General features: G+C 55.3%; 5 protein-coding genes across 5 annotated transcripts; 4 read left to right on the top strand and 1 right to left on the bottom strand.

Moving 5' to 3' along the window:
* Positions 1 to 373: 373 nt before the first annotated feature.
* On the top strand, positions 374 to 1,795 carry QC762_503850 (uncharacterized protein; the record flags this gene model as incomplete). Its single annotated transcript, XM_062890801.1, has 5 exons — positions 374 to 575; positions 834 to 901; positions 959 to 1,318; positions 1,372 to 1,390; positions 1,450 to 1,795. Exons 1-5 carry the CDS (start codon positions 535 to 537, stop codon positions 1,793 to 1,795), a joined length of 834 nt encoding a protein of 277 aa, XP_062741925.1. The 5' UTR covers positions 374 to 534.
* Positions 1,796 to 1,801: 6 nt separating this feature from the next.
* On the bottom strand, positions 1,802 to 6,225 carry QC762_503860 (uncharacterized protein; the record flags this gene model as incomplete). The annotated part of the gene is made up of 5 exons (XM_062890802.1): positions 4,263 to 6,225; positions 3,616 to 4,206; positions 2,852 to 3,563; positions 2,751 to 2,830; positions 1,802 to 2,696 (listed from the first exon to the last, which is right to left on the bottom strand). The coding sequence occupies exons 1-5, from the start codon at positions 4,502 to 4,504 to the stop codon at positions 1,802 to 1,804; spliced, it is 2,520 nt and encodes an 839-aa protein (XP_062741926.1). The 5' UTR covers positions 4,505 to 6,225.
* On the top strand, positions 6,158 to 7,396 carry QC762_503870 (uncharacterized protein; the record flags this gene model as incomplete). Its single annotated transcript, XM_062890803.1, has 1 exon — positions 6,158 to 7,396. One exon carries the CDS (start codon positions 6,158 to 6,160, stop codon positions 7,394 to 7,396), a length of 1,239 nt encoding a protein of 412 aa, XP_062741927.1.
* Positions 7,397 to 7,972: 576 nt separating this feature from the next.
* On the top strand, positions 7,973 to 11,787 carry MSH6 (DNA mismatch repair protein msh6; the record flags this gene model as incomplete). Its single annotated transcript, XM_062890804.1, has 4 exons — positions 7,973 to 8,293; positions 8,356 to 8,587; positions 8,642 to 11,055; positions 11,107 to 11,787. The coding sequence occupies 4 exons, from the start codon at positions 7,973 to 7,975 to the stop codon at positions 11,785 to 11,787; spliced, it is 3,648 nt and encodes a 1,215-aa protein (XP_062741928.1).
* A 727-nt stretch (positions 11,788 to 12,514) lies between these two features.
* Positions 12,515 to 14,092, top strand: QC762_503890 (uncharacterized protein; the record flags this gene model as incomplete). The annotated part of the gene is made up of 2 exons (XM_062890805.1): positions 12,515 to 12,898; positions 13,004 to 14,092. The coding sequence occupies 2 exons, from the start codon at positions 12,515 to 12,517 to the stop codon at positions 14,090 to 14,092; spliced, it is 1,473 nt and encodes a 490-aa protein (XP_062741929.1).
* Between the last annotated feature and the right edge of the window lie 574 nt (positions 14,093 to 14,666).

Consider the following 14,666-nt stretch of genomic DNA (forward strand, 5'->3'; position numbering starts at 1 on the left):
TTCTAGCCGCCGAGGTCAGACATCCCCGCCGCACATTGATCTACCCCGCGAGTTGGTGTGGGCCGACAAAGTTGCAAATTCCCATCCCATTAGCCCATCATCATCGTCTTCTTTGCCATGATGGGAGATCTGTTTTGTGTGACCCGACTATCCCGAGTGGCGGTTGTGTTCCAGATCCATGGGAACGTGGATCTGGAACTGCCCGTCCTTTATACCAACCAAGATATTGCCAGCATAATTCCATCATATTTCCATCTCAAAGCAATAATGGAACCTGCTTGCCTTGGACAAGGTACCCATGGTGTGTAGTGAGTCTCTGGTCGGCCATATTTTGCGCCTGAAACGCCCGTGGACTCAGGCTGGCTGTAGTGACCCGGGCCCAAACGTCCCTTTCCCCCAAGCTGTGTCTGTTCGGGGTGTTCCGAGTTGTCCTTCTCCTCATGTTTGTCTCTTTTGCAACATGGTGCTCCCAGGCATCCAGTCCTGAGGTCTAGTGATATCTCTTTTGCCATCTTGCTATCAAACCTGGCGAAAATGAGTGGGCAGAAAGGAACCAAGCAACCCTTCTGGCTCGGGTGAGTTCTTAGCTGCTCGTGCACGGAAGACAATATTGACAAGCAGGTGCAGCGGAGCCGCTGCCTCCATGGCAGTATGCTTCAGTGAGTGGACACCCCTGATCGCTATGAGAGAAGCATGCAGTTCGTATCGCTTGTTGAGTGCTGACCCTGGCCCCAGCCCACCCCCTGGATCTCACAAAATAGTATGTTGACGTGAACCCCCGCTCCGATCGCTCGAGAGATATGTGCAACATGTTAACACTCAATCCCGTCCAGCCGCATGCAGGTCCTCCATACCCGAGCACCCATGCTCTCGACCCTATACCGGTTCGCTGTTCGTGATGGTGAGACGTCTTGGTGTGGTGTGTTCAGCCAGCTATGCTGAGGCTGATGGCGCGTAGGAATACCTTCACTGTGGTCCGGCCTTTCCGCTTCGGTTCTCCGACAATCGACATACTCGACAGCCAGGTTCGGTTTGTATACCATCCTGTCCCGCCAGATGCAAAAGCGGTCCGGTGGTGCCAAGCCATCCACCACATCCACCATAGCGTGTGCCGGTGTGGCCGGCGGGCTCGCTGGCGTGGTGGGGAATCCGACAGAGGTTGTTCTCGTCCGAATGTGTGCCGACGCCGCCAAACCACCGGCAGAGCGCTTTCTCTACTCGGACGCCGTGACCGCCCTCGTCCGGATCGCGAGAGAGGAAGGCGTCAAAGTGTTTGGGAGGGGGCTGTCTGCCAATATCGTCAGGAGTGTCCTCATGAGTGAGTTGAGCACCCAGACAATGCCCACAAGCTGTTTGCTGACCTCGAACAAGACGTGTCCCAGATCGCACCGTAAGCCATCGCCAAGCCCCGTAGCAACCTCCCGCGCTAACAATGCGTGACTACCTTAGATATGCGGTCGCTAAAAAAACTATCCTCACCCGCACCCGGCTGAAAGACGACATCCGAACACACGCCCTGGCATCTCTCTTCGCCGGAACAGCCGCCACGACAGCGTGCGCACCGGCCGATGTGCTGAAGAGCAGAATCCAAAGCGCTACCAAGGGCTCAACCGTCCTGCAGGTTGCGCGTGACGGCCTGAGGCAAGAAGGGCCAATGTTCCTAATGAAGGGGTGGACGCCAGCCTGGCTCCGCCTGACACCTCACACCGTCCTCACATTCGTCATCATGGAAAAGCTCTCCGAGCTCGTCAGCATGACGGCAGCCACCCCGGTGCCGGCTCGAGCAACCGCTTGACCCGTGTCAAGTACCAAAGTCTGGTAGGTTTGACCAGTTCAACCAATCCAACGCCGCCGCGTCGTCCCAGGGATACATGTTGAGGGCTGGGTCAAACTCGTTATTAACCCTGCTGAGTGCCTCGACGATTTGATCATCCGACATGGACGAGAACTGGATTGGCTCGGACCAGATGGGCGGTTCCAGGAAGCCGGAAACAGCCGGGTTGGGTGGTATGGCGTCCGTCATACTAAAGCTGCCGCGGGCGTGATTGTGGTTATTGGCGTCACTGTGTCTCGCATACGGTGCTGTGGCTTGGTGTTGTTGCGTGAGAGGTTCCGATTGGTGGTGACCGGTCCGGGGGCGAGGGGCGGTCTCGTTTGCTGATAGCGCCGCTTTTTTGACAATGCATCTGAGATATTTTCCGTACAATGCCGACATGCCATCTCGATGCTTTGTTGCCGAGCCGATGCGTTCGAGGACCTCTGCTGTTTCCTCAATGAGGGCTCGGACGCTTGGTGCCAGGTTGGAATTGCCCGGCAGCTGGCCGCTGAGACGAAGAGCAAAGCACGCGGCGAACGAGATCATGATGGCTGTGTTGTTGGGCATGCTGGACAGTTGGCTCTCGCCCTGGATTGCAGCTCGCATGACGTTGAGCGCAGATGAGAGGCCGGCCGCATGGAAAAAGTGGCGCACTTCGGTGGGAGCCGTCGGGTGGTTGATGACGCTGCTGTAGATGGAAAGCCTGGTATGGGTCACCAGGATTTGCACATACGGCGGCAGTCGATGCTCTGCCGCTTGGTCAGCAAACAGCGGTTCTGGGCTGCGCATGAAACCTTCAGACATACGCGGCCCTGTGCCGATTGAGATGCCCCATTTAGCATGCCATTCGTCAAAGAATTTGTCAACGGTCATTTGGATCCTGCCGCAAGGTCAGCCATGTGTGTGAGCGGTAACAGTTCGAGAAGGGGCTCACGAGGTGGCAATAATCCCGCCCCCGGTTCTTCCATCCCGAGAGCCATCACAGACCGCCCTGATAGACGCAAATAAATCATCCTGCGCATGTCAGCAACAAACCTCGACCATTTCCACGGACACGCCGGATAAGCTCACCAAATCTCTCCTCAGCACCGCCATGGAAACAAGATGCCCATCCATCGTATCTGCAATATTTGACAAATGCCACTGGTCACACCCCTTGAGGATGGGCGTGATGGGGACCGTGTAGCACCGACCTCTTGCCAAACACATGCCTCTTTCCAAGACGAAAAGGGCAATCCAGCACCGTTCCCTTCTTCTCAGCAGCCGTCTGCCATACTCGCTGTTCGGATCCACCTCCGAGAACCCGTCCAGCGAAAGCGCCACCTTGGGGTCGATGCAGTCTGCTCTCGGAACTTGCATCGGCATACTTCCCATGCCTTGGCCGTTTACGCTCTGTTGTGAGACCAAGATCTTGTGCAGACTGAGATCAAGCGCCATCGTCGTCGCCATACTGACGTACCAGCAGGTTTCGTCATCGGTGCTGTGTTTCCCGGGCGCCATCCAGGGGACGTTGACCATGAAGGCAAGGACAATCTCGACGGAGCGGTAACGGTCACGGATGATGCGGTTCACGAGAGCTTGGCAGTGATTCGAGAGGCGACGGGACAGAGCCGAGGCAGCGGCCATGAAGAGGGCCGAGGCGGCGCATATTGACGTGAAGAGAAAGGCGGACCGGGAACGAGTGAACGATGCTGTGTACAAGACTGGGTCAAGGCCCCAGCGGGTATGCGCTAGGTTGTGATGGAAACTGTTGACGGTTAGAGCGAGTCGTTGATGTGGGAAAAAAAGGCAAAACATACAAAGTGAACAGTGCATCGGCCTCCTCCACGGTCATGAGGCCGAGGTCGATGGGGTCCAGATCACTCCCGACATCGAGGCTGAATTGGCTGAGCTTAAAGAACTTTTCCACTTCCGATGGCTGGTCGAGTTGCTTGGTCTGGCGTGCTCGTTGATGAGAGGCAGCTTCTGCCGGTAGGCTATCGTTCCCAGACTTTGGGGACACGTGAAGGTCGGATGCGCGCGCAAGAAGTTGGAGCGGGTTTTCAGCATCATCAACAGCAAGACTCTCCTCGACAGCATGGCCCTGGGATGGGGTCGATCCCTGCGGCGGTACACTCATGCCGTCCTGGTCGGAAGCGCTGCTGTCTCCGGCGTCAGATGAAGCGTCCGGAAGGAGCGTGTCGCTCTGTCTCGAGTCTCGGCGCGGGTTCGGCTTTCGTCCACCAACCTGGATGGTGTCGCCTGGTGGCATAGACCCTTCCGAGCCCGACCCGAGAAGTACTTTGAGCTCGGATACAACCTTGGTGGCCTCGATCCCCTGAATGCTGGTCCCTGATCTCCTCACTGCCTGCTCAACCTGGTGCAGCGCCTTCTCCAGTCCAGTTCGCTTGCTGTTAAGTGGGGGGTTAGCAGCCAGATACTGGGTGAAAAGACAAGACGTTCTCACTTCTTGACCCCTTTTCGACGTCCAACATGGAAATCAGGTCGAACACACTGCACCCCCAACTGGAGACAACGTTGACAGCGCTCGTCGTTTGGCATGCGTCCCTTCTCACACTTGATCTTGCTTCTGCGACACACGAGACATGCAGCGGCCCGGCGGCTGTTGTGATCCTTGGGCGATTCCCTGACGCCGTCTGTCTTGAGTGCGCCAGCAGCGTCTGGCCGGTCCGTAGAGTCGACATCCATTCTCGGGCGCAAGCCGACCAAGGGCGTTTCTACACCTTCAACTCCAGCCTTTTTGTGATCTGTTCCAGGTTGCGGGGAGGCCGGTCAGCCCTGCACCGACCTGCAAGTGACAAACCCCAGAGTCCCCCGAGTCCCGTAGGTTGGCGTTGGGGTAATAAGTGAGCTGAGTGGCCGCTTGGACGCAGAGCCAGCTGGCCAGCTTCGCTTGCCAGTGCCAATCGCGGTCGAGTGTGACCCTTCTCCAAGAATTGCCCCCTCTCTTAGCTCCAGGTGTTAGTGTCAGTTTCTTGTCCTCAACGTCAATGCCGGCAACGACATATGATGATCCGCGTCCCGGAACCGGAATGAGGATGTTGTATGGTAGCGCCTTGAAAGTGTCGTGGTATTTTCAGAATTCTCTTTTCTTCTTGACAGTTTTGACACATGTTGTCATTGGCAATCGTGAAAAGTCGGGTGAAGGCAGGGTTACATTCCACACTCCCACACTCACAGGCTGTCCTGTCTGTCGTCTGCCAGTGCCTGTCCTCCACGGCCGCCTGGATGAGGAACCGTTTGTTCATCACCGGACCATTTAACCGTGACTGTTGAGTGCGCCTGTCGGATTCTCCCGCCTTGGCGGCTCCCACCTGCCATCCCACCAGACGCCGTATCTTCGGAGAAATTCTGCCTATCTTAGGTACCAAACGTTGGCTTCCTCGGCCAGCCATCCACACACCCACTTGCCGGCGTTGCAGCTCGAGGGACGCGGACCACGGGCGCCCGAACCCCGCTTGTGCACCAGCCTGTCTACTCCCAGCTGTCGCCAAGCCAGCGGAAGAGAGGGGTTAGGTTGTTGAGGCAAAAGAGGCAGTCCCAGTGATTGACCTGGTGGTTATGAACAAGCAACATCGGATGCCGGTATTTGCTGTTGTTGTTAGCCCACCCATGAGATCCCAATGTGACTCTCGCTGTCCTTGACTGTTACACGATGCAGTTACGGCAGACTGTGAGGATGTCCATATCAGTCAGTTGGGTAGCATGAGGGAACCGAGAGAGGGCGGAGATATGAGCATGTTGGCAAATCCAATACCGGTTGCCACGCTGGTGGAGTTGACGAAACGGGAGTTGAGCTGCAGGGAGCTGCAGCTACCAGGTCAAGCTCAGGAACCAGCCCGCTACTTGTCGATCTCTAGACATATTTCACAGACCCCAGATCCCTATCCCACTTTGGCCATGTACTGTAAGTGCCATGTCTTTGATCACGATCTCAGACAACAGAAGCCTGGAGCACGATCTACCCACGCTTCGCTTCTGCATCGCCGGGTCACCCCGCATCGGAAAATGGTGGACATCAGGGTCGATGAGGGGACATGGACCCACAATTCCTTGGCTGATGTCCATCCATGCGCTCTTCTCGTTGGTCGATTGGTGAATCGCCTTGTGAGACCAACGCATCGCCGTTTGTGTGCGATATCAACTTGGCCATGGCCAACTGTTGCATCCATACAAGCCACGCCAGAAAGCTTGACCTGGGACGATGATGGCAAGATATAAGAGGAGAGGCTTCGCTGCCGAGACAAATTATGTCATAGGACAAGAAAACGACAAGGGCAAAAAAGACGTAAAGACCAAAGAAAACACCCAACCTGAAGATCTTCAGCGAAAAGCGTCAACATGGCGGCATCCAATCATTTCCTCGAGGACAAAAAGATCATTGTGGTAGGCGGTGGCATCGCTGGATGCGCCTTTGTGGCCGCCCTCCACAAACTCTGGAACCCAAACTGGAGATTACCAGAGATCGTCGTCCTCGAGCGCAACCCAAGAGATGTTCGACACAACTATTCGATATCCCTACATGGCGACAGCGTCAATGGAGGTCTGGTCGCCTTGCGACAACTCGGCCTCCTCGATGAAACACTCAGTCACTCCATCTTCGGTCTCCGGTCGGGCCAGTTCAAAATGTGGGATGTTAACTGGAAGGAGCTGATGTCAACACAGCCTCGGCCATGGGGGAACTTGCCAACGGGGTCCATGAGAATCCAGCGCAGCGATCTTGAACGAATCCTAGTCCGAGAAGCAGAGAGGATAAACGCAGCCTTCCATCGGGGTGTTGAATGTACCGGGGCTGAGCGGTTAGCCAACGGCAGGATCCGAGTCGCGGTGGAGGATGAGGCGGGAGTCAAAGACCACCAGGATTGTGACTTTCTCGTGGTCGCCGACGGCGCTCAGAGCAGACTCAGGGCTGCTCTCCGGCCCCACGATGACCTCAAGTACGCCGGCGCGGTCCAGATAGGTGGAAGAGCCGAGTTCCCACATGGGATACCGGAGCCCATCGAGGAGAATTGGGGTATCTTGTTGTCCGGGAAGGGTGTTTGCTGTTACTTTTCGGCCGTCAATAAGGACACTGTCGTGTGGGCACTGAGCCAACAACGAGCCGAGCCGGATACGCGAACAAGCGTAGCGACGCCCGACAGATTCGCAGCCCTCAAAGAAGAAGCCCTCCGTCTCGGCAGCATGTTCTCGGAGCCATTCTGCACAATCGTGGAGTCGACCATCCCATCATCAGCCTTTGTGACTGCAGCCATGGAGAAGGAACCATTTCGGCACGACGACCCGAGCCTCGAAAGAATAGTCTTTATCGGTGATGCCAACCATGCCGTGAGTGCTTTTGCTGGAAACGGAGCCAATCTGGCGTTGAAGGATGGATGGGATCTGGCGGAAAACATCTGTTACCAGTCATCTCTGCACAACGCTGTGGCAGCCTACGACAGACTGGGCTTTGCACGGGCAGCTGAGGCCATCAAGTCGTCTCACCAAAAGATTGACTTTGCCCATTGCACAAGCGTCAAGGACTCGCTGTTACGAGCTGGGCTGGCGACTGGACGATGGTTTATGCGCATTAGGGGGATGTGAGGTTCACAGGCGCAACCTGGAATTGGGTTTGTGGTGGTTGGAGTTAGATTGGAAGAGTCCGGGGGCATCTTTTGTTTTGGTGAACTTGCTTTTTCCGTGTTCATCGCGTCTTGGCACAATCTTAGGGATGGGGTTGGAGGTTGGATATAGGGTGAATAATTCTGAAAGAGTTTGATGCTTATAGGATGGAATTCCCACGATGAACAGATAATGAGAATCCAGCATATCATGTTTCAAGAAATGCATCACGTGCCTTTCGAAGCTGAACATGGTGCCCGACGAAAGCTTCCAGAAGCAAGAGCGCTGTGACAAACGCCCCGCAGTGCCTTTGATAAGATAATGACAATTAGAGGATAGTGGGGCTGGCACTTTGACGCGCGAACGCGCCTTCCCTGGACCACCTCGCGTCGTATCGCGTCCCGCTTAGACTTTCTGGGATGCCAGGGGCCTTTGAACTAGACTTGTCCAATTCAGTGCTGTCTGCTTTCCCCTTCTCTATAGTATTCTTCTCTTCATCCGTTGTATTCGACCATCATTCAACCCATCCATCACCCGTCTGTACAACCCGCGGCCAAGATGGGAGACAAGACAGCAGCCCGCACCCCGGCAAAGACGCCGTCTACAGCTAAGAAACAGGGACAGGCGCCGTCAACGGGCAAGCAGCAGAGCATTCTCGGCTTCTTTTCTAAGACACCAGCAAGCAGTGCCAATGCTCCCAATTCTTCGCCCTCGGTCAAGCCGACACCTACCCTCAAGAAAGCCAGCTCCTCGCAATGCCTCCAGGAGACAACCAAGTCCAACTCTGCGCGACGACCACCCGATGCTACACCTGTCCCCAGCAGTGACGCCCCTGAGCCGACCAGCTCTCAGGAAAACAGAGACGTCAGCACTGCCAAGGCATGTGTTTTTCTTTTTTCCTATGCTCTCGCACTTCGTGTTGCTGACGCTATGTCCCACAGGTGTCGAAATCGAGGACGACCATGAGGGACACCACGACGCTGCCTAGCAGCCCTTCCCGAAAGGTCAAAAAAACCGTCAACTATGCCGAATCATCCGACGAAGAAGACGAGGAGTTCATCGCCTCATTGACATCTCGAAAGAGCCGACAGCGCCGCCCGCGTGAGGCGGTCATCGACGAGGATGATGAGGACACGTACGAGGCAGGCGCCAATGAAGTTGAAGAGGAGGACGGTATGCTGGAACTGTCTATCCCATTTTCTGGATCAAGGCACTAATATGGTACAGACGAAATGGAAGACTTTGTAGTCTCGGACGACTCAGATGCTCCATCCAGATCGAAGAAGAGGAAACGGCCGGCTGCCAAAACCTCTGCGCCACGGAAGAAGACCACCAACCCATCGCCGCCTCGTTCAGCTGCTCCAGACCTGGACGGTGACGAGCCAATGGAAGACGTCCCCCCGTCGACGTCCACCGCACAGAAGTGGAAATACGACCCTGACAGCATCGATCATGACGAGCCACAGGAGACGGTCGTCAAGGCCCCTCCAGCTGCGAAGAAGCCGTCGTCAACACCCAAACCGAAACCGAAAGCCCACACTCAGGAACCCGAGAAGAGATATCCCTGGCTGGCCAACATCCTGGATGGCAACAAAAAGCCACCAACCGACCCAGAGTTCGATCCCACGTCCATCTACATCCCACCGGCAGCGGAGAAGCAGTTCTCTGCCTTTGAGAAGCAGTACTGGGACATCAAGAAGAATCTCTGGGATACCGTCGTGTTCTTCAAGAAAGGCAAGTTCTACGAGCTGTACGAAAATGATGCAACCATTGGTCACCAGTTGTTTGATCTGAAGATGACAGACCGCGTCAACATGCGTATGGTGGGTGTCCCTGAGAGCTCACTCGATATGTGGGTCAACCAGTTCGTCGCGAAAGGCTTCAAGGTCGCTCGTGTGGACCAGATGGAGTCCGCGCTTGGCAAAGAGATGCGTGAGCGTGACGCAAAGGCCAAGAAGGCGGACAAGATCATCCGACGTGAGCTTGCTTGCATCTTGACTGCCGGCACCCTGGTGGACGGCAGCATGCTCCAGGATGATATGGCCACATACTGCGCAGCCATCAAGGAGTCTGTTGTGGATGGCAAGCCTTGCTTTGGCATTGCGTTTGTGGATGCCGCCACTGGTCAGTTTTTAATTTCCGAGTTTGAGGATGATGTCGACCTCACCAAGTTCGAGACCTTTGTTGCCCAGACATGCCCTCGGGAACTGGTGCTGGAAAAGTCGCGGCTGTCCACCAAGGCGCTCCGCATCCTCAAGAACAACACTGCACCTACCACCATCTGGAACTATCTCAAACCCGGCACCGAGTTTTGGGATGCTGAGACGTCGAGGCGGGAACTGGAGTGCAACGGTTACTTCTCCAACGCTGACAACCAGGAGGAAGTCTGGCCGGAGAAGCTCGAGAAGGTCAAGGAGAAGGACCTCTTGATGTCGGCTCTTGGCGGGCTGGTTCATTACCTGCGCTTCCTCAAGCTCGAACGGAGTTTGCTCTCGCAAGGGAACTTTGAATCATACAATCCAATCCACCGCAACGGCACGCTCATCTTGGACGGCCAGACCCTCATCAACCTCGAGATCTTCTCCAACACGGCCAACGGTGGCGTGGAAGGAACGCTTTTTAACCTCCTCAACAGGTGTATTACGCCGTTTGGGAAGCGTCTCTTCCGGCAGTGGGTCTGCCACCCGCTCTGCAACATCCAGAAGATCAACGAACGTCTTGATGCGGTGGACATGCTCAGCAACGACAAGAGTGCGCTTGCCGAGTTCTCGTCCCACATGAGTAAGATGCCCGACCTGGAGCGATTGATCTCGCGCATCCACGCCGGCTCCTGCAGACCTGAAGACTTTGTCCGTGTTCTCGAGGGCTTTGAGCAGATTGACTACACCATGAACTTCCTTGGCGCTTTTGGGGGTGGCAATGGGCTGGTGGACCGGCTCATTTCTTGCATGCCCGATCTCAAAGAGCCCCTTGGTTACTGGGAGACGGCCTTTGACAGGAAGAAGGCTCGCGACAGCAAGGTTCTCATCCCCGAGCGGGGGATCGAGGAGGATTATGACAACAGTGAGGACGAGCTGAACCGCATCAAGGAAGAGTTGGCTCAGCTGCTCGAGAAGCAAAAGACGGCCTTGAAGTGCAGGCAACTCAAGTTCACCGACGTCGGCAAGGAGGTGTACCAGATTGAAGTGCCCAAGTCGGTCAAGGTGCCTTCGAGTTGGCGCCAGATGTCGGCTACGGCCGCTGTCAAGCGGTACTACTTCCGAGAGCTGGAAAGCCTTGTCCGTGAGCTCCAGGAAACCGAGGAAACGCACTCCCAGATCGTCAAGGAGGTCGCGTCAAGGTTCTTTAAGAAATTCGACGTTGATTACGAGGTGTGGTTGCAGGCCATTCGCATCATCTCGCAGCTGGACTGCCTGATGAGCTTGGCCAAGTCGTCTCTTGCCCTCGGCCTTCCCAGTTGCCGTCCGGAGTTTGTTGATGACGAGCGGAGCGTCTTGCACTTTGAGGAGCTCCGTCACCCGTGCATGATCAACAGGGTGGACGACTTTATTCCCAACGATATCCACCTCGGCGGCGAGCAGGCCAAGATTAACCTTCTTACCGGTGCCAACGCGGCTGGAAAGTCGACTGTTCTTCGAATGGTGAGTTCGTTGCTCAATATTCTTCTCTGCTCGACAGCTAACATTTTCCAGACTTGTACTGCCGTCATCATGGCCCAGATTGGCTGTTACGTCCCGGCTGTGTCGGCCAAGTTGACGCCTGTCGACCGTATCATGTCTCGTCTCGGCGCCAACGACAATATTTTTGCCGCCCAAAGCACCTTCTTTGTTGAGCTGTCCGAAACCAAGAAGATTCTGGCCGAGGCTACGTCCCGCTCCCTTGTTATTCTTGACGAGCTCGGACGTGGCACCTCTTCGTATGATGGCGTGGCTGTCGCCCAAGCTGTTCTTCACCATGTAGCATCCCACATTGGTTGTGTTGGCTTCTTTGCTACCCACTACCACAGCCTGGCAACCGAGTTTGAGAACCACCCTGAGATCCGGGCGCGGAGGATGCAGATTCACGTCGACGGTGGGAACCGGCGAGTGACGTTCTTGTACAAACTGGAGGACGGTGTTGCAGAGGGATCGTTTGGTATGCACTGTGCTGCCATGTGCGGTATTCCTAACAAGGTCATCGAGGAGGCCGAGGTGGCGGCCAAGGAGTGGGAGCACACCAGCCGGTTGAAGGAAAGCTTGGAGAGGGCCAAGACGGGGTGTTACATCCCTCTCGGAGTGCTGAGCGATGTGGCAAGCTTGCTCAGGGTTGGTGGTGAGGCAGAAGTACAGGAGCGGGGGGTGGAGGTGCTGTTGCGAGCCATTGAGGCGCTCTGAGTCTGTCTTTTGTTTGGGGAATGGGGGACTGTCTGGTATTGCATGAGATTGTTTGATGAGTAAAAGGGACATGTTTATGGCAGGGCAAAGCATGGGATATATCTGAAGAGAATAAGGGTAATATGAGGTTGTACAGTACACAGTAATAACGTCTTTGTAAACGCATATCGTCGTCGGGTTTCGGGTGTCTCGGATTTATGGTGCACTGCTTATGCAAGCTGTTGTGCTAGCTACTGTGCCCCCCATCCATCATCTTGATCCGTTTTATGGGACGCTATCGGATTATTGAATCCCAAACGGTTGTGCCCAGCAATTTTGAGCACATTTTTGACAGTGTTTAACTGCTTGTTCCTGGGATCTATAGGCGCTCACAAGGCTATTATTGTCCATCATTTTGACAGGTGTCCCACCTTCCTTTTCGGACAGAGCCTGACACGACTACCGCGCCTAGGTTGCCGTCCCCGAGTCCGGTCGCCGCTGACTGACTGACGGGATCTTTGGCTGCCTAACCCCCCGGCCGATCCCGCGGTCCTGCGCCACCTTTCTCTCTCTCTCTCCCTCTCTCTCTCTCACACCATTTGTCTCTTACAACTTCAGGCTTGTTTCTTTCCTTCGGCGTCAATCACCATGAGTTATTAATCGCCCAGGTACATACACAAAAGACAGACGCGGTGGTATCTATGCTACAAGGTACCGGATCATCAGGCGCGGCCGGCGATTCCTCAAGATGGCCTCCCTCACGCTCGCGTTACTGCTTGCCCTCTTCGCCCTCCTCACCTCTGCCGACCCTTCGGTACCCACACAAAACACCCAGTTTTGCAACTTTGGGCACCCCACCGGGCATGCCGATTTCTGCTTTGGTCTGTCGGTGAAAAATCACTCGAGCCCAAAGCCAAATCACGACTTTCACAAGGATTTTCAGATCAGCTTATCGATCCGCCGATCGGGGAAGCTAGGGTGGACGGCTGTTGGGACGGGGCCGACGATGGCGGGGTCGGTGATGGTTGTTGTTTACGGGGATCCGGGGAGGGGAAGGCCGGCGGTTAGTGTCAGGAGTGTGGATGGGCATCACCTGCCCGGGACTATTGATCATCAGGGTGTCGATGGGGAGGTGAAAGGGGAGTGGGAGGGGGTTGAACAAGGGGGGGTGGTGAGGGTGATGAGGGCGGAGTGGGTTCTTTTGGGTGGGGGAAAGGAAGGGAGACATGATGATGAGATGGAGGAATGGGAAAAGCCGGACGGGCCAGCGACGCATGCCGCACGGGTGGAGGTTGTTTGTGAGAAGTGCGATACTTTTGGGAGTGTGCAGAGCTGGGGTGGTGGGGGAACAGGGGGGAGTATGCCGTGGATTTGGGCTTGGAATGATCATCAGGATTTCGAACATGATGGGGACGGGTTTGAGGTGGGGGCGAAATTGAAGATGCATAGGCATCGTGAGGGGAGTGGGGGGTTTGGGAGGTTTTGGGTTGATATGCGGAGGGCTGCTCTTGAGGGAGGGAGACATGAGTGGGATTTTGAGGAAAAGGAAGGGAACAGGAGGGTGGGGACGAGTGATGGGCCGATTGGGGTCGGGGCTTGGTTTGACTTTGTGGTGAGGGTTTGGTCGTTGGCGAAGATTCATGGGGTGGTGATGGGGGTGGGGTTTTTGGGGTTGTTCCCGTTGGGGTTGGTGATGATCAGGATGAATAGTGGGAAGGGGAGGCCGTTTAAGAGGCATTGGAGGGTGCAGGTTTTGGCCACGACGGTTGCGGTTGTTGGGGCGATGATTGGAGGACGGTTGTCAAAGTGGCATATGCCAAAAACATCACATCAGTGGTTGGGGGTGGGCGTTGTGGTAGGGTTGGTTGTGCAGAGTGTTTTGGGGTGGAGGCACCATGTTGACTTTGTGAGGATCAAGAGACGGACGTGGATTTCTCACGGGCATATCTGGCTGGGGAGGTTTTTGGTTGCTGGGGGGTTGGTGAATGTGGTTTTGGGCATGTTGTTGTCTGGCAAGGGTGCAGGGTCGGTTTGGTTGGTCGTCGCGGTGGGAGTGTTGGAGGCGGCTGGGTTGGGCTACTGGCTTTGGAGGACTGAGAGGCAGAGGAAGCAGGCTGCTGGTGGGGGGGAGGATGGGACGGAGGCTTTGGCTTTGATGCCGAGGAGTAGCGATGGAGGGGAGAATTATTTTGCATTGGATGAGAGCGAAGAGGAAAGCTCGGATGAGGGTGAGGATGGCAAGATGTCGGATGAGGAGTCATTGCGGAAGAGATCAGTGGACTCAGCGACTTCTGTGAAGAAGAGTTTGGCGGCAACGAAGGACTAAGGTCACTTCCAGGTCCTGTACCGTTCATTAACAAAGCAGACAATACAAGCATGTATGCATTTGTATGATGGGGACTATCGCTTTCTTGATCGCAACCCTTTTCATTATTTGGCTCGAACTGCAGGCCAAGTGATTGACAAGGCTGTTCTTATCAGCATCACCAGTGCACGAGGTGTTCTTGCAGGCGGCCATCATGCAGAGCGAGTTACACAAAGGTCTCGGCAGGTTGCGACACTGACAGCTCAGGTACACCATGCACTGATGATAGCTGCCGAGAACAAAAGGCTCACCTGAAAGGCATCAGTCAGTACAACATCGATATGAATATTGGCATCGACCAAATCCATTCTGGCAAGGATCAACACTTTTTGCCACCAAGACTTTCGTCTAGACCCGACCGGACTCTTGGGTCTCCCAAAAGTGCCGCAGCTGACATCTGCCATCCCACCATCTTTCGACATGACGCTAGCGAAAGGCTTTCAGCCTCACCCTTGGGCATCTGCACTTCTTATTCGCCAAGGCCCTGGTTCACCGCAGTTGGGGGTCCCTTTTTCGGAGTTCTTTAGATTCGAGA

Source organism: Podospora pseudocomata, chromosome 5 (genome assembly GCF_035222375.1).
Source record: "Podospora pseudocomata strain CBS 415.72m chromosome 5, whole genome shotgun sequence".
Lineage (NCBI taxonomy): Eukaryota > Fungi > Ascomycota > Sordariomycetes > Sordariales > Podosporaceae > Podospora > Podospora pseudocomata.